This window comes from Mesoplodon bidens (assembly GCF_964165515.1).
Source record: "Mesoplodon bidens genome assembly, chromosome: 15".
NCBI lineage: Eukaryota > Metazoa > Chordata > Mammalia > Artiodactyla > Ziphiidae > Mesoplodon > Mesoplodon bidens.
This window is the reverse complement of record NC_138171.1, coordinates 43,681,189-43,706,689: the sequence shown is the minus strand read 5'-3', so window position 1 is coordinate 43,706,689 and position 25,501 is coordinate 43,681,189. Positions and strand designations below refer to the sequence as shown.

The window sequence follows — 25,501 nt, the reverse complement described above, 5'->3', positions numbered from 1 at the left end:
CCAAAGAGAAGAGATAACAAGTGTCAGTGAAGATGGAACCCTTGTGTATTGTTGCTGGGAATGGAAGTTTGTATAGCCACTATGGAAAAAAAACTATGGATGTTTCTCAAAAAATTAAAATTAGAACGACCATGTGACCCAGCAACCATACTTCTGGGTATATATTCCTATGTTAGTTGCAGCATTATTCACGATAGGCAAGATATAAATACAACTTCAGGGTATGTCAACTGATGAATGAATAAAGAAGTGTGGAATACTATTCAACCACAAGAAAGAAGGAAATCCTGCCATTTGCAACAATTTGGATGAAACTTGAGGACATTATGCTAAGTGAAATAAGTCAGACAGAGGAAGGTAAATACTTTATGATATCACTTATATGTGGAATCTAAAAACGCCAAATTCAAGAAACAGAGAATGGTGGTTACCAGAAGCCAGGGTTGGGGAAAATGGGGAATTATCAGTCAAAGGGTACAAACTGTTAGCTATAAAGTTAACAAGTTTTGTACAGTAATCTAATGTACAGCATGGTGATTATAGTTGATAATACCATATTATATACTTGAATGTTGCTAAGAAAATAGGTCTTAAATATTCTCACCACAAAGAAATGGTAAGTACCTGACAGTAAGAAGGTGTGTTAGCTAATGCTATGTTGGTAATAATTTTGCAATATATAAATGTATCAAATCAACACATTGTACATCTTAAACTTATGCAATGTTCTATGTCTATCTCAATAAAACTGGAAACAAAAGATAGATTGAACTGTATCTATTTCTAACATTGAGAATGAGATAATGAAGCCCCCTGTCACCACTTCTACTCAACATTGTACTAAAAGTCATAGTCAATTAAGTAAGGCAAGAAAATAAAAGACATAAAATTTGGAAAATTAAATGGCTTTCACTCAGATACCAAATAATCATGTAGCTAGGAAATCCAAATAAATCTACCAAAAGCTATTACAACTTATTAGTGAATTTAACAAGTGTTAGAAGGGTTACAGAATACAAGATAAATGTACAAAAATCATTGGAATGTGCATTACTAGCCATGATCAAGTAGAAACTGAAATTTTAAAAATACAATTCACATTAATATCAAAAAAATAATCTAGCAAATAAAAACTCTAAGGAAAAGTAAAGTATACTTATAAGTTTTTAGTAATGCTGACTTATTAAAACTTTCTGTGCTACATAAATCTGGAACCTCTGTTTAACAGGAAAGTGGATCTGAAAGAGAAAAATAATTTTATTCATATAGTTAAAAGCTATATAGGAAACAAATACTATTTTATAAAACCATTATTTAATGAGCAAATGTATGCTTTATAAACTACTAAATCATAACTTGTTTTATACCTTTGGAAAAGAAGTGGAAAGAAAAACCATATAGTTTATTTAGGGTGAATCTTTCCTTTTTCTAAAAGAAACTATGGACTATCACATTATTACCTAAAGGGTCCATTCTCAAATGCAACCAATGCACTTTTACAAGGCTAACGTTATTGTTTTTTATATGTGTAACAACATTGGTGACTCAAATTTTAATAACACTGGATTATGTTGAGAGAATGAGAAGATGAAAATCCCTTAGCTGTATAATTCACCAGCATGTGGAAAAGCAATAATAAGTTATACTAATTGTTTATCTTCTAAAAGTCAATGATCTAAATTAAGTTATCCATGCATATAATATAGCTAATGTACTATTATTGTTTTCTTTTATTCAATGAACAATTACCACCATGTGCCAGGCACTGTTCTAGGCCTAGGGATGAATTCATAAGTGAACAAAACAAAGATCCTGGTCCTTGTAGAGTTTCCATTAAAAGTTCACATAGTAGACTTCATTCTTCCCCCAAATGATAAAATCATAAGGTGACTTAATAACATATATAAAAATCATTGTGGATATACCTCTCTTTCCCTGTATTTTTCCAAAAAAAAAACTTTCAAGAAGTAAAGGTATTATAAATCAGATTATATTTTCTCAAATATTTTGAGGCAAAATCACAATACCCTGATACCCTGAAAAAAATATGCTGCCTTTGAAATGAATGCAGTAATAAAGTTACAACAGAAGAAAAATTTATTCTTTTAGGGACATGAGAAAAATTCCATGAACTATGCCAGATGTAGCTGGAGTAAATACATACAGACTCTCAACGGTAGTACTTTCGTAGAATGAGTCACGGTGAGTCAGCCACACACATAGGTGAACTGACATTGTAAATGCGGAAAATCAGGATATATAGTCAGAAGGAAAATTTTGAAATGGCAAAAAAAAAGTCCACTTTATTTGATAACTTTAGTTTTAACATATACCCCAAATATGTAAGGTGTAATATTATCATCCAAATGTTACTCATGGTTTCCCACTGTTTTCTGGCTCTCCCTAACTTTTCAAGATTTATTCCAATATTAGTTTTACAAGGTATAACATAAAAGCCTAAGAGTTCCAATCAGAAACAATATTTTATTTAATAAAAACTATCAAGAAATTATTATCAGTAGAATTTGTTAAGAAATATCAGCATAAGAATTAGCCTTTTATAACATAATATTTTATGCCAACAAATCCCCTACTTCTATTTAGATATGAAATAGTATATATACACTTGATCCCTTGGAGCCACAGGTAGGGCTAGGGTAAAAGAATTTCAACAGCTAATTACTTTTTACACTGTGCTATATAATGCTTTGATTTTCTTTCATTTTAGCAAATATTTATTGAGTGCTAATTCTGTGCTACTCTTGTTCTAAACACTGAGGACAGAACATTTAACAAGATGGTCAAGGTACCTACTCCCAAGGAGTTCACATTCTAGTTGGAGAAAGTATACAATAAGCAAACAGATTTTAAAACTTAGTATAATTTTAATCAGAATTAGTGCTATGAGAAAAATCTCACCGGAAGATGGGATTGAGAGTGATAGGGCTCTATGACACACAGAATGGTAAGAGAGGATTATTTCTTACTATCTTTGTCCTTCCTTATATTGGTACACCCCTGAGTCTGCACTGTTCCAGAGGCAGCCTTCATTTTATAAAAATCTATTATTTCTTCTTCCAATTGTCTTCTCTCCTTCTCAAGTTTCATTGTCTCCTCTTGTTGGACCCTCTTAAGATGCTCAAACTTGTCCTGTAGCTGTGAAACAAATCTGCAGTTGTGACACAAAGCACGCTATGGTGGCACATCCCCAAGAACGTTTCTTTTTTTCTGGTTACAAACATACACTAATCATCAGAGTAGCACTTGATCTTAATAACAGTTTAAAAAATTATCTCTGCTGGAGTCATATTGCTCGTAATTACATTTTCAGACCTGAGAAGCAAATGAGCATCTAGATACAATGGCAAGAAGAATGATTGTAAAGGCTGGGGATGTGGGAGTGTGGTATTTATAAATGATGACAAAATCATTGAGAAAACTTTTTACTTAAAGATGGGAGGTTGAAGGTAGAAATCAGAGAAAGCTAAACTTTATCTTAATACATAAACATTTCAAATGTTAACTACTCTGGTGAGAAACTCGAACTTTTCCTGCAAATCAGGTTCAAGGTAAGGATGTCCCCCCTCACTACTCCTTTTCAACATTGTACTGGAAGTACTTGCTAATGCAATAAAGTAAGAGAAGAAAAATAAAATGTATACAGATTGGGAAGAAAGACATAAAACTGTCATTGTTTGCAGATAACATAATCATCTATGTAGCAAATCCAAAAAACTGACAAAAAAACTCCTGGAACTAATTAGCGATTATAGCAAGGTTGCAAGATATAAGGTTATTATATAAAAGTTAATTGCTTTCCTACATACCAGCAGTGAACAAGTGGAATTTGAAGTAAAAAATGCAATAACAATTGCATTAACCCCCCCCAATGAAATACATAGGTATAGATCTAATAAATACGTACAAGATCCATATGAAGAAAACAACAAAACCTTGATGAAAAAAATTAGAGAAGAACAAAATAAATAACTATTTCATGTTTGTGGATAGGAAGACTCAATATCGTCAAGTTGTCAGTTCTTCCCAACTTGACCTACAGATTCATTGCAATCCTAATCAAAATCCCAGCAAATTATTTTATAGATATTGACAAACTGATTCTAAAGGTTTTATGGCGAAATAAAAGACCCAGAATAACCAACACAATATTGAAGGAGAAGAATAAACTTGAAGAACTGATGCTACCTGATTTACTGACTATAGTAATCTGACTAAAACTACAGTAATCACGATAGTGTGATATTCGTGAAAAAAATAGAAAAATAGATCAATGCAACAAAATAGAGAGCCTAGAAATAGATGCAAATATATTTAGTAAATTGATCTTTGACAAAGGAGCATAGGTAGTACAAGGAGGAAAGATAGTCTCTTCAACAACTTGTGCTGAAACAACTGAACATTCACCTGAAAAAAAAAAAAACCTCAAAGAATCTAGACACAAACCTTCACAAAAATTAAGCTCAAATGGATTATAAATCTAAATGAGGGGACAGAAAAAGTATTCTATGCAAATGGAAATGAAAAGACAGCTGGTGTAGCAATACTTATATCAGCCAAAATAGGCTTTAAAGCAAAGACTGTAACAAAAGACAAAGAAGGACATTACATAATGATAAAGGGATCAGTTCATCAAGAAGATATAAATTGTAAATATAGATGCACCCAACATAGGAACACCCAAATTCATAAAGCAACTATTAACAAACTTAAAGGAAGAAATTGACAGTAGCATAATCATATTAAGGGACTTTAACAATGCACTCACATCAATGGACAGATTATCCAGACAGAAAACCAATAAGGAAACATTGGTCTCAAATGACACACACACACACACACACACACACACACACACACACACACTTACATATATATAGAATACTCTGTCCAAGAGCAGCAGAAATATGCATTCTTTTCAAGGACACATGGAACTTTCTCTAGAATAGACACATGCAGACCACAAAAGAAGTCTCAATAAATTTAGAAGAGTGAAATCATATCAAGCCTCTTTTCTAACCACAGCACTATGAGCTAGAAATCAACTATAAGAAAAATACTGTAAAAAACACAAACATGTGGAGGCCAAACAATATGCTGCTAAACAACCAATGGGTCATGGAAGAAACAAAGAGGAAATTAAAAAATACCTGGAGATAAATGAAAACAGAAACACATTTTTCCAAAATCTGTGGGATACAGCAAAAGCAGTGCTGTGAGGGAAGTTTATAGCAATACAAGCATACCTCAGGAAACAAGAAAAATACCTAGTATAAACAACTTAACATTACACATAAACAAATTAGAAAAGAAGAACTTACAAAACCCAAAGTTAGCAGAAGGAAATAAATCATAAAGGTTGAAGCAGAAATAAATGAAATAGAGGCTTAAAAAATAGAAAAGATCAATGAAACTAAGAGCTGGTTGTTTCAAAAGATAAACAAAATATATAAACCTTTAGCTAGACTCATAAGAAAAAAAGAGAGGGCCCAAGTAAAATCAGAAATGAAAAAAGAGAAGTTACAAATGATACCACAGAAATACAAAGGATCATAAGAGATTAATATGAAAAAATATATGCCAATAAAATGGGCAACCTAGAAGAAATGAATAAATTTCTAGAAATGTACAATTTCCCAAGACTGAATCAGGAAGAAATTAAAAATATGAACAAATTACCAGTAGTAAAATTGAATCAGTAATTTTAAAACTCCCAACAAACAAAAGTCCAGGACCAGATAATTTGACAGGTGAATTCTACTAAACATTTAAAGAAGAGATAATGCCTATCCTTCTCAAACTATTCCAAAAAGCTGAACAGGAAGGAATACTTCTGAACTCATTCTACAAGGCCAGCATTACACTGATACCAAAACCAGACAAAGAAACCACACACAAAAAATATTACAGGCCAATATCACTGATGAACATAGATACAAAAATCCTCAACAACATATTGGTAAATCAAATTCAACAATACATCAAAAGGATCATATACCATGATCAAGCAGGATTTATCCCAGGGATGCAAGGATGATTCAATACTCACAGATCAAACAATGTGATATATACTATATTAACAAAATTGAAGAATAAAATCATATGATCATATCAATAGATGCAGGAAAAGCTTTTGACAAAATTCCACATCAATTTATGATAACAACTCTCAACAAAGTGGGTATAGATGGAACATAATAACCTCAACATAATAAAGGCCATATATGACAAACCTACAACCAACATGGTACTCAGTTGTGAAGAGCTGAAAGTATTTCCTCTAAGATCAAGAACAAAGCAAGGATGTCCACTCCCACCACATCTATTCAACATAGTATTGGAAGTCCTAGCCAGAACAATCAGACAAGAAAAAGAAATAAAAGCCATCTAAATTAGCAAGGAAGAAGTAAAACTGTCACTGTTTGCAGAGGACATGACACTATATAGAAAATCCTAAAGATGTCACCAAAAAACTGTTAGAACTAGTAAACGAATTCAGTCAAGTTGCAGAATACAAAATTAATATACAGCAATGTGCTGCAATTCTATACACTAACAAGGAACTATCAGAAAGAGGAATTAAGAAAACAAACCCATTACAATTGCAAAAAAACAATAAAATACCTAGAAATAAATCTAACCAAGGACGTAAAAGACTTGTACTTGGAAAACGATGAAAGAAATTGAAATGACACAAATAACTGGAAATATATACTGTCATCGTGGATTGAAAAAATTATTCGTATAATAACTACAATATAAAAGGCAATCTACAGATTCAATGTTATCCCTATCAAAGTACCAATGGCATTTTTCACTGAACTAGAACAAATAATTCTAAAGTTTGTATGGAAACACAAAAGACCACAAATAGCCAAAACAATCTTGAGAAAGAAGAACTAAGCTGGAGGTCTCTCCATCCCTGATTTCAAACTATATACTACATAGCTACAGCAATCAAAACATATGGTACTGGCACCAAAACACACAGACCAGTGGAACAGAAAAGAGAGACCAGAAATAAACCCACACTTAATACGGTCAACTAATCTACAACAAAGGAGGCAAGAATGTACATGAGGGAAAGACAGCCTCTTCAATAAATGATGTTGGGAAAACTGGACAGCTACATGCAAAGGAATCAAACTGGACTACTTCCTGATGCCATATACAAAAATAAACTCAAATTGGATTAAAGATATAACTGTAAGGTCTGAAACCACAAAACTCTAGAAAAAACATAGGCAGTAAGCTCTTTGACATTGGTCTTATCAATTTTTTTGGAAATGTCTCCTCAGGGAAGGGAAACAAATGCAAAAATAAACAAATAGGACTGCATCAAACTGAAAAGCTTTTGCACAGTGAAGGAAGTTATTAACAAAATGAAAAGGCAGCCTATTGAACAGGAGAAGACATTTTTAAACAATATATCTAATAAGGGGTTAATAATCAAAATATATAAAGAATGCATACAACTCAACATAAAAAAAAACCCAAACAACCCAATTACAAAATGAGCAGAGGAACTACACAGACATTTTTCCAAAGAAGATATGGAGATGACCAACAGGTACATGAGAAAATGCTCAACATCACTGATCATCAGGGAAATGCGAATCAAGTTCACAATTAGATAACTCTTCACACCCTTCAAAATGGCTATTATCAAAAAGATAACACTTTGGCAAGGATGTGGAGAAAAGGCAACACTTGTGCAGAATTAGTGGGAATGTAAATTGATACGGTCACTATGGAAAATAGGATGAAGCTTCCTCAAAAAATTAAAAATAGAACAACAGTACGATCCAGTAATTCCACTTCTGGGTATTTTTCTGAAGAAAACAAAAACACCAAGTTGAAAAAATATATGCACCTCTATGTTCATTGCAACATTATTTACAATAGCCAAGATATGGAAGCAACATAAGTGTCCATCAATAGATGAATGGATAAATAAGATGTGGTATATATATATACAATGGAACATTAGCCATAAAAAAGAATGAAATTTTGCCTTTTGTGACAACATGGATGGACCTGGAGGGTATTATGCTAAGTGAAATAAGTCAGATAGAGAAAGATAAATGCCATATGATTTCACTTATACACGGAATCTAAAAAACAATTCAAATGAACAAACATAATAAAACAGAAACAGACTCATAGATACAGAGAACAAACAGGTGGTTGCCAGAGAAGAGTGGCATTAGAGGATGAGTGAAATAGGTGAAGGAGATTAACGGATACAAACTTCCAGTTATAAAATAATGTAATGGGCATGTAATGTACAGCATAAGGAATATAGTGAATAATATTGTAAAACCTTGCATGGTGACAGATGGTAACTGGGACATCATGGTGATCTTTTTGTAATGTATAAAAATATGCAGGGGCTTCCCTGGTGGCGCAGTGGTTAAGAATCTGCCTGCCAATGCAGGAGACACGGGTTTGAGCCCTGGTCCAGGAAGATCCCACACGCCGCGGAGCAACTAAGCCCATGTGCCACAACTACTGAGCCTGCGTGCCGCAACTACTGAAGCCCGTACACCTAGAGCCCGTGCTCCACAACGAGAAGCCACAACAATGGGAAGCCCACGCACCACAACAAAGAGTAGCCCCTGCTCGCTGCAACTAGAGAAAGCCCGTGTGCAGCAACGAAGACCCAACACAGCCAAAAATAAAAATAATAAAATAAAATAAATTAATTAAAAAAAATCAATCACTGTTGTATACCCGAAACTGATATAATATTGTAAGTCAAATTATACTTCAGTTTAAAAAATAAAAAAAGTAAATTCTCCAAATGCTCTAGAAAAAAATAAGATTACAGATGGAAAATTTTTAAAGGCTGTATCCAAAACCTATATGGTAAATAGCTACTTTTTGAAGAATAGCAAGTATCCTCCAACAAAATCATCTAAACTCTCGAGATGAAAACCTCCAACTTAATAGGACACTTAAACTTGAATACAAATTATATCAAACTAGCAGGACTTGCCTTTTTTTCAGCTTCTTTAAATGCTTTTTCTTTCTCCTTTACTCTCTGCATAAACTTCTGTTTCAACTCTTCTTCTTCCCTCTGACATTGATCCAAGAAATCCTGCCTTTTGGCTTCATAGATCTCTTGAAAACTGAAAAGAAATTTGTGTTACTTTTATAGTAAAATGTTAATATAAATAAACATGTAAACATATATATTGTTTATTAATATAAGTAGCTCATACAACTCAACAACAAAAAAACCAAACAGGGCTTCTCTGGTGGTGTGGTTGTTGAGAGTCTGCCTGCCGATGCAGGGGACACGGGTTCGTGCCCCGGGCCGGGAGGATCCCGCATGCCGCAGAGCAGCTGGGCCTGTGGGCCATGGCCGCTGAGCCTGCGCTCCACAACGGGAGAGGCCACAGCAGTGAGAGGCCCGCGTACTGCAAAAAGGGGGAAAAAAAAAAAAAAACCAAACAACCCAATCGAAAAACAGGCAGAAGACCTAAACAGTCATTTCTCCAAAAGAAGATATACAGATGGCCAACAGGCACATGAAAAGATGCTCAGCATCCCTAATTATTAGAGAAATGCAAATCAAAACTGCAATGAGGTACCACCTCACACCGGTCAAAATACCTATCATTAAAAAAATCTACAGGGCCTCCCTGGTGGCGCAGTGGTTGAGAGTCCGCCTGCCGATGCAGGGGACACGGGTTCGTGCCCTGGTCCGGAAGGATCCCACATGCCACGGAGCGGCTGGGCCCGTGAGCCATGGCTGCTGAGCCTGCGCGTCCGGAGCCTGTGCTCCGCAACGGGAGAGGCCACGACAGTGAGAGGCCCGTGTACCGAAAAAAAAAAAGAAAAAAAAAGAAATTTACAAATAACAAAGGCTGGGGAGGGTATGGGGAAAAGGGTACCCTCCTACACTGTTGGTGGGAAAGTAAATTGGTACAGCCACTATGGAAAACAGTATGGACGTGCCTCAAAAAACTGAAAATAGTGTTGCTATATGATCCAGCAATCCCACTTCTGAGCATATATCCAGAGAAAACTATAATTCAAAAGGATACATGCGGGCCTCCCTGGTGGCGCAGTGGTTGAGAGTCCGCCTGCCGATGCAGGGGATACGGGTTCGTGCCCCGGTCTGGGAGGATCCCATATGCCGCGGAGCGGCTGGGCCCGTGAGCCGTGGCCGCTGGGCCTGCGCGTCCGGAGCCTGTGCTCCGCAACGGGAGAGGCCACAGCAGTGAGAGGCCCGCATACCACAAAAAGAAAAAAAAAAAAAAAAAAAAAAAAAGGATACATGCACCCTTGTGTTCATAACAGCACTATTCACAAGAGCCAAGACATGGAAACAACCTAAATGTTCATCAACAGAAGAATGGATAAAGAAGAGGTAGTACATATATACAATGGAATACTACTCAGCCATAAAAAATAATGAAATAATGCCATTTGCAGCAACATGGATGGACCTAGAAATTATCATACTAAGTGAAGTAAGTCAAAAAGAGAAAGACAAATACCATATGGTATCACTTATATGTGGAATCTAAAGTATGACACAAATGAACTTATGAAATAGAAACAGACTCCCAGACATAGAGAACAGACTTGTGGTTGCCAAGGGGGAGCGGGGAGAGGAGGGATGGACTGGGAGTTTGGGATTAGCAGATGCAAACTATTATATATAGAATGGATAAACAACAGGGTCCTACTGTATAGTACAGGGAACTATATTCAGTAACCTGTGATAAACCATAATGGAAAAGAATATGAAAAAGAATATATCTATATCTATATATATATCTGAATCACTTTGCTATATAGCAGAAATTAACACAACATTGTAAATCAACTATACTTCAATAAAATACATATATATATTGTTATGTCACATATAAGGACATTTACCAATATTCTCTCATGTATAGAAATGAAAATTTCTATATCACGAGACGTAAAAAAGTGAGGTGCCATATTGAATATAAGTATAGAGAGTGTATACATAGTAAGTACTCACATTTTGAAACACTTAAATTATGTTTTGTTTCTCCTACCACTTTTTATTATATCACACTTCTTCACATCTTTTGACAACAAAATTTGGGGAAACATCTAATTTATGAGGTTCTCAAAATAATTAAAATAAGACCAGGCGTCTTTCAAAATATGATGCATTTAAGATAGCCAGTTCAATTCTGGTTGCCTTCAAAGTACTGTAACTAATATAACTGGATTGTTCTACACTGTCATCCTTCTGCAGTACAAATCCTATTCCTCCTCAATATAGCTAAGTACACCTACTCTCAAACTATTTTCACTTGACTTCCATTGAAACTGAGTCCGCCGAAAACCTAGTTCCTCTGCCAAGTTTATGATTGAGCTCTCCATCCAAAATGTTATTCCCTTTCTTGTCCAACACCTGTTCCCCACAAGACTGAGGAATATCAAAGAAAAGGGGAGATTGAAACCGAGTGGGATGTTGTGGGAACCTCCCAGGCATAAAAGCCTTTCCGTGTACCCCATTTCTTGTTTGTGGGAAAAAGGCTTTCTGCCTCCTAGACCTTCCCTGAGTTCCAAAGAGCAGATTCAAACAGTTACTGGGAGGAGAGTGAGGGAAGGCAGAAAGAAACAATAGTGCAGCATGGGGTCCTGGACCTGGTTCCTCCTGGGGCAGGGGCGGGAGTGTGTGTATGACAATCTGATACAGATCTCTTGAGTTCTTCTACAGGAACTAATGTGCCTACCCAGGTGGAGGATGATAATTTCACGCTGAGCACAAGCATGTAGACCCAGACTGGTAGGAACCAGAAGGCTGATGACTGAACATCACCCTGTTACCTCACCATCAACCAATCAGAGGAGGGTTACACACCCTACAGCCCTCCCCCACAAATTTTGCCTGTAAAAACTTCTTCCCTGAAACCCATCAGAGAGTTCAGGTCTTTTGAGGATGAACCCATTCTCCTTGCAAGGTCCTTGCGATAAACCTTTCTCTGCTCCAAACTCCAATGTTTCGGTTTGTTTGGCCTCACTGTGTGTCATGCACATGAACTTGGATTCGACAACGCCATGACATTACACTGCTGCTTTTCCTCTTTCCTCCATCCAATCCTCAATATCCTTTTCAATATCCTTTGCCATCTTATACCAATTTTTACTAATATTTGCACATCTCTTTCCTGAGCTTCTGTTCCATATAAAATCTACTTTTTCTTTTGGATACACATTTCAGCACATACACATATTGGATGCATATAAACGAGCCCTTGCATTATGTTGCTCCTACTAACTCTCCATCTAAGTCTGAAGATGATGAAAAACCACAAAATTTAGGATGTGAGAAGTACAGCTATTCTCATTCCAAAATAATCATATCTCATCGTTGTAGGGGATTTCTAAGTCACCCATCATCTTGTTTGAGCAAGATCTCCACTCACCTAACTGGCTGGTTGTCTGGACCCACATCAGTAAATCCCATTTTCTGAAGTTTGCTGCACCTATAACGTTCATAGTGCCAAGTGTGGGTTTGTTCTTTCAAGTCTTCCATGTTTGTATAAAGAAGAACATCCCGGAGCTTAACAAAGTCACAGTGATTTTCATTTTCCACTAGGCAGAAAAATAATAAAGCCACAATGCTTATTATCAATCCCTATCACTTTCTAAGTATTCTTGAATGAGCCAAGAGATCATTCAGATTAATAGCTATAATTCTTTTAACCACGTAACTATGGTTATATGGTACATACCAATTATAGGTAGAGTTTATTTATAGACCAGGAAATTTGCTTGAAATTTATTAGCCAAAGAATAAATAGGAAACACTGAAATAACATGTAATATTAGTAGATGGCATAAACTTTCATTAATAATTATGTTAGTATTTTTCAAATGAATATGCTCAAGGTATTTTACAGAGCACTAAAAAAGAATATAATATAATTTCACTAAAGTAAATAATTTTATTAAAGTAAATCCTGCTAACATAAAGGTCTTAACAACTATGCATGATTTAGTTATTAAACTATATTTATACACCATATTTATGAGAATGAATTAGTCAATTTTCAAAATCACTCAATAAATTCACATGGCTCTCTACTGTGTTTGTCATATCCCAAAGACTGAGCACAATACTTTGTGCATTGTGTATGATATTGTAACCAAATGTAATATTCATTAAAATATGTTGTTTTTAAGTACATTTCATAAATTTAAAAATTTGTAATATATTAACCGAAAATAACATTTGGAAACTAGTCTCCAATAATTAGTATCACAAGTATACGAATCAGACAGTAAATGACTGCTATTACACTATCCTAACTCATCATGATGCTAGATAACTAATATAAATGTCTAGGTATAATTTATCCCAAAATGAATTGTATTACTTTATTTTTAAAACGTTTTTCCATCCCTTTTTATAGTGACCACTTTAAAATGCTTTATAAATTAGGTAGCAATTAACTTATATAACATGTTTCAAGTACCAATATTTATGCTTCTGTGTTGTTCAGAGTTCTTTTGTTCAAAGAACTTCCCAACATTCTTAATGTGATGGTTTATGCATAGAGAGATAATCTGCATATGGCAGATGGGGGAAATGAGGAGGTTCTGCTCAGTTTCTGAATTTTTGCCTAAAGCACCATCCAGAAAACTCCCGTGAGAATAGATTACAATCAAAATAAGCATTATCTTAAATGAAACAGAATCTGTGCTCCTTATCAGTAACTATTAATTTGCTGTTTAGCGAGAGTTACCAATATTGACTCAAGGTAAAATATTTTGTTTTATATATTTATAGTTATATTTTATATAATTTTTATAATTATATATATATTTAAGCATAATCATTCCAGAGCAAGTCTGTGCATCTTTGTTACATTTACCTTGTAAAACTCCCCAAGGGTACTGACGTCCTCTGACCATTCTTTTTCCAACTTTCACTTCATCCATACTTCCTACTACAGCAAAAGGTAAGAGTCCCTAGAAAGTAAGTACAATTTTAATCATGTTTCCTTATACCAATATGACTTACTCTGTTAATCTTATTTCTGTTATGGAAACAACAGAGACAATAATATCATCATAAGTTTATTCAAACAAGTGATTTATCCAGCCTCAGATTTTATGACTTCACATTAAATATGTGCAAATTAATTTCTGTAAGCACTTGTGCGAGATCATGCACACAATTGAAAACTACCTACTGAGTACAGCCTAAAGCAAGGCATTGAACCGTGGGGAATACAAAGAAAACAGTTTTTGGTAGACATATATTTTTTCTCACATTACCTTTACCCTGAAACACAATAAGCAAATCACTTTTAACTCCAGTATAAAAGCTAAAAGACAAAATTAAGAAAACTCTAATAATTAGTTAATTGAAATATAACATAAAGCATATTAATAAATACTACTATATAGAAAATGGAAAAGAAAATTTAAAAAGAAAAAAAGGAATGCAAATCAGAAAGGAATAAGTAAAACTATCTGTTCTCAGATGATATTTTTAAAAATATTTTTAATTGGGATATAATTGACATATTATATTAGTTTCTGATGTACAACATAATGATTTGGTATTTGTATATATCGTAAAATGACCACCACAGTAAGTCTAGTTAACATCCATCACCACACAGTTACAATTTTTTTTCTTGTGATGAGATCTTTTTGAATCTACTCTCTTAGCAACTTTCAAATATACAATACAGTACTATTAACTACAGTCACTATGTTGTACACCACATCCCCAGGACTTATTTATTTTATAACTGAAAGTTATACGACACAAATGTACATATCTATGAAACAGAAACAGACTCACAGACATAGAGAACAGACTTGTGGTTGCCGGGAGGTGGGGATTGGGGGAGAGAAGGAATGGGAGTTTGGGATTAACAGATACAAACTAGTATATATAGGATGGATAAACAACAAGATCTTACTGTATAGCACAGGGAACTATATTCAATATCCTGTGATAAACCATAATGGAAAAGAACATGGAAAAGAATATTTATATATATATACAACTGAATCACTTTGCTGTACAGCAGAAATTAACACAACATTGTAGATCAACTATGTTTCAATAAAATATAAAACAAAATAAAATAAACTATTTGGGGTTAAAAAAAAGAAAGGCAACTGATTTCTGTATGTTAATCTTGTATCCTTCTACCTTGCTGAATTCATTTATCAGCTCTAGTAGTTTTTGTGTGGAGTCTTTAGGGTTTTATATATATAGTATCATGTCACCTGCATATAATGACAATTTTACCTATTCCTTACTGATTTGAATACCTTTTATTTCTTTTTTCTGTCTGATTGCTGTGGCTAGAACATCCAATACTATGTTGAATAGAAGTGGTGAGAGTGCGCATCCTTGCCTCGTTCCAGATTTTAGCAGGAAGGCTTTAGCTTCTCACTGTTGAGTAGTATATTGGCTGTGGGCCTGTCATAAATACCTTTTTTGTGTGTGGTATGCAGGCCTCTCACTGTTGTGGTCTCTCCTGCTGCAGGAGCACAGGCTCCGGACGCGCAGGCTCAGGGGCCATGGCTCACGGGCCCAGCCGCTCCGTGGCATGTGGGATCTTCCCAGACTGGGTCATAAACCTGTGTCCCCTGCATCGGCAAGCAGACTCTCAACCACTGCACCACCAGGGAAGCCCAAATAGCTTTTATTATGTTGAGATACGTTCCCTCTATACCCACTTTCATAAGGGTTTTTATCATGAATGGATGTTGAATTTTATCAAATGCTTTTTTCTGCATCTATTGAGATGATCATATGGTTTTGTATGGTGTACATGGTGTATCACATTGATTGATATGCTTATGTTGAACCATCTTTGTGACCCTGGTCATGGAAAGCTTGTTTTTTAAAAAGGTAAACAAAATTGACAAGCCTTTAGCCAGGCTGATTAAAAAAAAGAGAGAGAGAGGACCCAAATAAACAAAATAATAAGTGAAAGAGGGGAAATTACAATGAATATTACAGAAATTAAAATATCATAAGAGAATACTATGAATAATTATAAGCCAATAAATTGGACAACCTAGAAAAAATGGATAAATTCCTAGAAAAATATAATCTCCCAAAACTGAACCAGGAAGAAATATATAATCTGAACAGACCAATATTTAGTAGTGAAATTGAATCAGTAATCAGAAAACTCCTAGCAAACAAAAATCCAGGACCAGACAGCCTCATATGGGAATTCTACTAAACATATAAAGAAGAGCTAATACCTATCTTTCTCAAGTTACTCCAAAAAACTGAAGAAGAGGGAACACTCCCAAATTCATTCTATGACTCTACCATTACCCTGATACTAAAACCAAAGACACAGCAAAAAAAAAAAAAAAAAAAAAAGAAAGAAAGAAAGAAAGAAAATGACAGGCCAACATCTTAGATGTACATAGGTACAAAAATCCTCAACAAAATATTAGGAAACTAAATTCAACAATACATAAGAAGAATCATAAACCATGATCAAGTCTGATTTATTCCAGGGATGCAAGGATGGCTCAATATCTGCAAATCAATCAGTGTGACACACCATATTAACAAATCAAAGAATAAAATCTCATCTGCATCTCAATAACTGTAGAAAACGCATTTGACAAAATTCAACATTCATTCATGATGAAAGCTCTCATTGGTGTTGGTGTAGAGGGAACACATCTCAACATAATAGATGCCATTTATGACAAACCCACAGGTAAAATCATACTTAATGTTGAAAACTGAAAGCTTTTCCTCTAAAATTAATAACAAGACAAGGATGCCCACTGTCACCACTTCTATTTAACATAATATTGGAAGTCCTAGCCACAGCAGTCAGAGAACAAAAATAAATAAAAGGCATCCAAATTGGAAGGGAAGAAGTAAAACTGTCAGTATTTGCAGATGACATGATACTATATACAGAAAACTTTTAAGCCTCTACCAAAAAACTACTGGAACTAATAAATGAATTCAATAAAGTTGCATAAAAAGGTTAATATAGGGCTTCCCTGGTGGCTCAGTGGTTCGGAGTCCGCCTGCCGATGCAGGGGACGCGGGTTCGTGCCCCGGTCTGGGAGGATCCCACATGCTGCGGAGCAGCTGGGCCCATGAGCCATGGCCGCTGGGCCTGTGCGTCTGGAGCCTGTGCTCCGCGGCGGTAAGAGGCCTGCGTACCGCAAAAAAAAAAAAAAGGTTAATATACAGATTTCTGTTGCTTTTCTCTACACTAATAATGAACTATCAAAAGAGAAAGCAATGGGCCTCCCTGGTGGCGCAGTGGTTGAGAGTCCGCCTGCCGATGCAGGGGATACGGGTTCGTGCCCCGGTCTGGGAGGATCCCATATGCCGCGGAGCGGCTGGGCCCGTGAGCCATGGCCGCTGGGCCTGCGCATCCGGAGCCTGTGCTCCGCAACGGGAGAGGCCACAACAGTGAGAGGCCCGCATACCGCAAAAAGAAAAAAAAAAAAAAAAAAAAAAAAAAGAGAAAGCAAGAAAACAATCTTGTTTAAAATCACATCAAAATGAATAAAATACCTAGAATTGGCTTAAAAGAGGAGGTGAAAGGCCTATACTCTGAAAAATATAAGACGTTGGTGAAGGAATATGAAGATGACACCAATTAGCGAAAAAAATATGCCACGATCATGGGTTGGAAGAATTAATAATATTAAAATGTCCATACTACCCAAAATAACCCATAGGTTTAATGCAACCCCTATCAAAATACACATGACATTTTCCACAGAACCAGAATAAATAATAATAAAATTCTATGGTACCACAAAAGTCCTTGAATAGCCAAAGTGATCTTGAAAAAAAAGAACAAAACTGGAGGTATCACACTCCCTGACTTCAGACTATCTATAAAACTATAGTGTCAAAATAGTATGGTACTAGCACAAAGACAGACATCTTGATCAACGGAACAAAACAGAGAGCCCAGTTATAAAACTACACACATATGGCCAATTTATCTATGACAAAGGAGAGAAAAATATACAATGCTGAAAAGACAGTCTCTTCAATAAGTGGTGCTGGGATAACTACATGATAACTACACAGCTACATGTAAAGGAATGAAATTAGAACCTTTTCTCATAAGATATACAAAAATAAACACAAAATTGATTAAAGACCTAAATGTAAGACCAGAAACCATAAAACTCCTAAAAGAGAACATAGAACACTCTTTGACATAAGTGGTCACAATATTTTTTTGGATCTTTCCCCTCAGGCAGAGGATACAAAAGCAAAAAAAAATATCCAGAGCCTGTGCTCCGCAACGTGAGAGGCCACAACAGTGAGAGGCCCGTGTAATGCAAAAATAATAATAATAATAATAAAGCAAAAAAAATAAACAAATGGGATCTAATTTAATTTAAAACCTTTTGCACATCAGAGGAAACCATCAACAAAACGAAAAGACAACCTACTGAATTAAAAAAATATTTGCAAATGATATATCTAATAAGGGGTTAATACCTAAAATATATAAACAGCTCATACAACTCAACATCAAAAAAAGCAAACAACCCAATTTTTAAAAAGGGCAGAAGACCTCAATAGACATTTTTTCAAAGAAGACATGCAGATGGCCAACACGCACATGAAAAGATGCTCAACATCACTAATCATCAGGGAAATGCAAATCAAAACCACAATGAGATACCACCTCACATCCATTAATATAAACTATTATTTAAAAAAACAGAAAGTAACAAGTGTTGGTATGAATGTGGATAAATTGGAATCCTTGTACACTTTTGGTGGGAATGTAAAATAGTGCAGCCACTATGGAAAACAGTATGGTGGTTCCTCAAGAAATTAAACGTAGAATTACCATACAATCCACTTCTTGGCATTACCCAAGGGAATTGAAAGCAGGGACTCAAATAAATATTTGTACAGGTATAAAAGGGCAAATATTACATATTTCCATCTACTAGAAGTACCTTGAGTAGTCAAATTCATAGGGCTGAGGGAAAGAGTAATGGGGAATTGTTGTTTATTACAGAGCTTCAGTTTTTGAAGATGAAAAGAGTTCTATGGATATAGATGGTGGCAATGATAGTAGCACAACATTGTGAACGTATAATGCCACTCAGCTGTAAGCTTTAAAAGGTTTAAGATGGTAAATTTCAGGTTATGTGTATTTTACCACAATTTTAAAACCTCTTAGAAGAAAACTTATAAGTAAATCTTTATTACCTTGGATTTGACAAAACATTCTTAGATATGACATCAAAAGCACAAGTAACAATAAAAATAAATAAACTGGGCTTCATCAATATTGAAAAGTTTGTGTTTCAAAGCACACCAAAAATAAAATGGAAAGACCAACAGATTGGGAGAAATATTTGCAAATCATGTATCTCATAAGCAACTTGTATCCAGAATATATAAAGAACTCTTACAACTCAATAATAAAAAGACAAAAGCTCAATTAAAAATAGACAGGGCTTCCCTGGTGGCGCAGTGGTTGAGAGTCCGCCTGCCGATGCAGGGGACACGGGTTCGTGCCCCGGTCTGGGAAGATCCCACATGCCGCAGAGCGGCTGGGCCCGTGAGCCATGGCCGCTGAGCCTGCGCATCCAGAGCCTGTGCTCTGCAATGGGAGAGGCCACAACAGTGAGAGGTCCGCGTACCGCAAAAAAAAAAAAAAAAAAAAAATAGACAAAGGGTCTGAGTAAATTTTTCTCTTGGGAAGACATATTAATAGCCAATAAAAACATGAAAAGACCAAATATTATATAATTCCATTCATATGACATGTCCAGACAGAGAAATCTGAAGAGAAAGAAGTTGATTAGTGGTTTCCTAGCGTTGGTGGAGAGGAGGGCTGACAGGTAGTAGGTGAGAAAGCTGAAGAGTATGGGATTTCTTTTTGAGAAATAAAAATGTCCTAAATTTCGTTGTGGTGATGGTTGCACACATTGTGAATAGACTAAAACTCACTAAATTGTATATTCTAATGGGTGAGTCACATGGCATGTGAACTATATCTCAATAAAACGTTTTTTAAAAGAATTGATTATCAGCAAACATTTTTCAAAATCAAGAAAGTGAAACATTTTCCCACACTGGCTTTTGGGGAAAAAAAATCTTATTTATAGTATCGTTGTCAGATACAAGTGACACTATATTACTAATATTGTTACTTATAAATTATACTTTCATTCCCACCTGTCAAATAGAACTGATATTCAGTAGTTAGAGGCTTACATTCATTGAGGTGTTCACGTGCATGGTAGCTTCATCATCTGTTGGGAGCTGGTATATCTGGATGCCATTACTAATCAATTCACTCATTATCTTACACTTAAATTTCTGTAAATCTTTTTTAGAAATTGTATCTGCTTTGGCAATCAGTGGTATAATGTTCACCTATTAAGAAAGAAGCAAACAAAATCTCACCATTGAGGATTTGTTATTAATTTGTTATATTTACAGTCAAAACCTCAATCTCTGACAATAAATTTTTGTAACTAGATAATCACTGGCTATCATGACTTCTTCACAGAATTACTTTCCAAAATCATCAGTACTTTTGAAGATTAATCTTTAATCAGAATTCAGGTTTAGAAATCTCAATTTTCTTTCTCTTCTCAAACTTTCTTACACTTCCGACACATCTGGAGTTAGTAAAATGTAAGTAGCAAAATGAAGTATGATCAATTTGATTTCATTATCAATTTGATTTCTTATTCAACTGAGTATTAAAAAGTCAGAAGAGACCTTTCATCAAAATTATAGAACAGATCAACTTTGTCCTTCTACCTGTCATTCATTTGCATCATCTTCTCCATAAATCCATCTTAATCACTGTCCCATTTTCTAGGTAGAATCTTGTTCTACTTAGATGACCTTGCAGGTAGATCTGCTTGTGTTTTCCAAAGACCACCTAAAAATAGTAGACTTCTTTTTTTCCTATACTTTAAAAGCTGAGTGTGTATATGTGTGTGTATAGCACCTTGCTAACAAAAAAGTCCATTTGTAATTTGTAAAAAGAAATGATTTCACATTGCATATTTGAAGTTGAAATTTTATACATAAAATTTTCTTCCTAGCTCTACAATATGATCATTCCTTCTCAATGAACTTACATCTTAATAATTAAACTTTGTAGAAAATAACAATATAAAATTCCAAAATATGTTTTATTACTGTTAAAATAAATCATTACTGTTAAATCATAGCTACATAACGTTAAGTTCTGTGATCTAGTAGAAATGCATAAAAGTCAGTTTTAGGTCTATTGCTTTTGTTTTAGGTTCCTCAAAGTACTTTTTTTTTTTTTTTTTTTTTTTTTTTTGCAGTACGCGGGCCTCTCACTGTTGTGGCCTCTCTCGTTGCGAAGCACAGGCTCCGGACGCACAGGCTCAGCGGCCATGGCTCACGGGCCCAGCCGTTCCGCGGCATGTGGGATCTTCCCGGACCGGGGCACGAACCCGTGTCCCCTGCATCGGCAGGTGGACTCTCAACCACTGCGCCACCAGGGAAGCCCCTCAAAGTACATTTTTTAAAAATCCTGTGAAAATCTAGGGCTTCAATATTATAACGTAGATGTTCAAAATTTTGTCTAATTTTAAAATCTTGAATAATAGCTTCCATAGTAAAAAGCAGACAACTGCTATGGTAGATTCAAGACTAACATAAATGTCTTGGGTTGTATTAGTGAGAAAGCTGGGAAAAGATATCCTCCAGTGATAGTAAATCATTAACACATGAGAAATGAAAACACTTCATGTCAATAATTCCTCAGGTGTTCATATTTAAGGAACAAAAGTCACTTATTGCAAGGAGAGCTGAGAAACCTGTAAGAGAAGACAACAGACAGACACACACCCTTGCCCAACCCTTTATGCAATGGTCTTTGCAAAAATTAGTAACTTCCAGTATCTGGAAATGGCTTGATGATTACAGCTGCCCATAAAATTAAAAATAAAACTGTGTGTCCTTGAGTATTGAATATAGTACTAATTGAGAAATTGAGACAGCTCTGAATTTTAACTAGAAATCTAACTTCTTTCAACTACTTGGTGACTTAGATTAAGTACAACGTTTCTTTCCAGTTTGAACAATACGTAGCAAAGGTCAGGCCTTCTTTGTTAAAGGGAATGCAATTTTAGAACTCTTCCTCCCTTCAACTGAGTAAAGTTGAAGACAGCATGTTTTACCAGGGCTGAATGCAGAAAAGAATCTCGTGACATGACAAGTTCTTTCATATGTATATTTGCTCTCTGTTGGAAAAAAAAATCATATATATTCTGAATTTTCTCTGACAGAATCAGTAGCCAGGAGCATGAAATCTTCATTTTTCACACCATCAGTGGTACCAGGTAAACGTTAATGGCATTATTTTATAGTACTCTAGAGTAAATTCTATTTCAAAGCTACAGGTAAATGACCATGATCTAAATTACGATTTAATCACAAACCCCTAAATTAAAAAAATTTTTTTTAAAGTTTAAAAAATTTTTATTTTAGATTGGAGCATAGTTGATTAACAATGTTGTGTTTATTTCTGGTGTACAGAAAAGTGATTCACTTATACACATACATGTATCTATTCTTTTTCAAATTCTTTTCCCATTTAGGTAATTACAGAATATTGAGCAGAGTTCCCTGTGCTATACAGTAGGTCCTTGTTGGTTATCTATTTTAAATATAGCAGTGTGTACATGTCAATCCCAGACTCCCAATCTATCCCTCCCCCCAACCCTTCTCCTCTGGTAACCATAAATTCTGTTCTCTAAGTCTGTTTGTTTCTATTTTGTAAGTTCATTTGTATCAATTTTTTTTTTAGATTCTGCATAGAAGTGATATCATATGATATTTGCCTTTCTCTGTCTGACTAACTTCACTTAGCATGATAAATTTTAAATTTTATTAAATTTTTTAAAACCTGTGTCTCATTTTCCTAACTGATACACATTCTATTTAAATTTCTCTGGAAAGGAAGAAAGGTTGAAATGTATCAAATGCTATTATGGGCTGAATATGTCTCCCCCTTCTCCCTCACACATATCTTAAAGCCCTAAATCCCAGTATCTCACAAAGTATTTGGAGATAGAACCTTTAAAGAGGTGATTAAGTCAAAATAAGGCCATGATGATAGGCCCTAATCCAATCCCACTGGTGTCCTCATAAAAAGGGGAAACTTGGACACACAGAGACATCAGCTGTGTGTACAAAGGAAAGATCATGTGAGGACGCAGTGAGAAAGTGGCAATCTGCCACCTAAAAAGAGGTTTCAGAAAAAATGAAACTTGGCGACACCTTGATCTTGAACTTATAGCCTCCAGAATTGTGGGAAAATTAATTTCTGTTGTTTAAACCACTAAGTCTGTGGTATTTTGCAATGGTATCCCTAGGAAATGAACACAAATGCTTTAAAGATTAACAAAAAAATGATATATATACACATATTACAAAATAACAAGTTCTCTGTGTGCAAATGCCTTCAAGATTTGTATTATTTCACAATAAGTATCAAATCTTGATAGGTTGATAGATTTACCAAACGCACCTTCCTGTCAATGTTCTTCATGGTTAATAGATCAAGGGGTTTCAGAGAATGTCCTGTAGGTGAAATGAAGTAAAGGCACACGTGGATACGGGAATCATGGTAGTCAACAAAGGAACGCTTAATTTTCAATTCTTCTTGAAGATAGGACTCAAATTGAGCATCTATGTAGTCAACTATTGGCTGGTAGCTGAAACAATGATTATTTAAACATTTAGCATAACAGATTAATATCATCTGATGTCTGCATTTTTACCATTTAATATCTAGTTAATATGTGTACTCACTAGTTTGCCACAGTGATAAAATGTGCATAACATGTCCTTACAAAGATAACAGCTACAAAGCAATAAAAAGTCCTCTTGTTTATAGAAAAGGAAAAATGATCTATCAGTTCAATGAAGTTCAAATCAGAAAACAAATTTTTTATATGTATACATATGTATAAGTGCAAAGAACCAAGAATGCTCAAGACATACTGAAAAAAAATGAAGGAGATATATTCTTCATATATCAGGTCTTACTATGTATGAAGTAAAATAATTAATACAGGATGGTATCAGCACAAGGATAAATAGACTAAAGCACTAGAGAATTTTTGGATGTGACAGAACTGTTCTATGTCACAGCTAAGATGGTGGGTATAAACTCTATGCATTTTTTAAAACCTACAGAAATATACACCACAAAAATTGAGTCTTACTGTATGTAAATTTTAAAAGAGTGCCATCAGCATCAAGACAGTGAATACGTCTCTCCTTTTGCCCCCTAAAAAGATGATTGCTCTCATTCTTACAACAAACAACAAGGAGTTACTTGTTGTTTGCACAGGTAACTATATTCAATATCTTATAATAACCTATAATGGAAAAGAATCTGAAAAAAATATGTGTATAACTGAATCACCTTGCTGTACACTTGAAACTAACACAATATTGTAAATCAACTATACTTCAATTTAAAAAAAAGAAAAGAAAAAAGCTGGGCAAAGTGAAAAATCAATGACTTTTCTTGAATCCATCAGAGAAATAAAGTCATAGAACAAGAAACTTACTGAAAATCTAGAGGCAAAGAGAGGTGTACAGGGAAAAACGGTAACTGATCATTTGCTTACCTGAGACACATGTCAATGAAAACTATATATCCCAGTAAAAACGTTAAGCTAGGAATTTTTAACTAACAGTTAAAATCCAAGAGTGGGCTAGCCTGAGAGCATAAAACACTTCAGGAACCATATTAGGGAATCATAGAGAAGATCAGGGAAAATCCTGAGAAATTTTCCCCAAGATGCTGGCGAGGGAAAGGCCACAGCAGTCAATGCTGAAACTTCAAACAGACCTATCTTCCAAAGGAATAAGTCTTAACCTTCAGGGATAAAGGCTTCAAAACTGCAGCCTGAGGGCACTAGTAGAAAGCCACTGAAGATTAGGGAGAGGAACACAGGCAAAAAACAAAAACAAAACAAAAAACTCTACCCACAAGGGAGGCACAGAAATATGTGGTAGGCCAAACATTATATATGTAGGAGGAGAAATAATGCTTATGAAGACCACACCCTTGATAAACAGATTCTTAACAACTAGCTAACATTAAATTTTAGTTAGAACAATAGACAATGACTGATGAAGCCCCAATGATGTGAGGTAGATACTGTTCCATGAATTATACAGAAAAGAAAAATTGGGCTGAAAGAAGTCAAGTAGATTTTGAACAAAATGGTGGACCGGGAAGCTCCAAGCTCTCACTCCTCCACAGAAACATTAAAAAACATCCAAAAACTACTTGAATTAACTTTAACAGAGCTCTTGAAAATAGTCAAAGATTTATAGGCACCAAATAAATGCCCAATCAAGAAAAAGCCACCTTCAAATAGTAAGAAAGTTTTGTGGCATTTTTTATTTGCCCTGGTTTCACCACCTCCTTGTCATGGACGTGGTCTTGGCATTACAGGA

At 35.1% G+C, this 25,501-nt stretch overlaps 1 protein-coding gene across 2 annotated transcripts in view; it reads right to left on the bottom strand.

The window, feature by feature from the left end:
• Window positions 1-25,501, bottom strand: part of SEPTIN14 (septin 14) — a gene marked incomplete at both ends in the record, with an annotated part of 563,121 nt that overhangs the window by 3,618 nt on the left and 534,002 nt on the right. Inside the window, 6 exons of one of the 2 annotated variants that reach the window (XM_081256123.1) lie at window positions 2,988-3,156; window positions 9,017-9,149; window positions 12,444-12,612; window positions 13,896-13,992; window positions 20,246-20,407; window positions 23,553-23,739. In XM_081256123.1, coding sequence (XP_081112249.1) covers window positions 2,988-3,156; window positions 9,017-9,149; window positions 12,444-12,612; window positions 13,896-13,992; window positions 20,246-20,407; window positions 23,553-23,739 — 917 coding nt within the window. Of the gene's footprint in view, window positions 1-2,976; window positions 3,157-9,016; window positions 9,150-12,443; window positions 12,613-13,895; window positions 13,993-20,245; window positions 20,408-23,552; window positions 23,740-25,501 lie in introns of those variants that run through there. The other variant, XM_081256122.1, reaches the window with a different exon arrangement.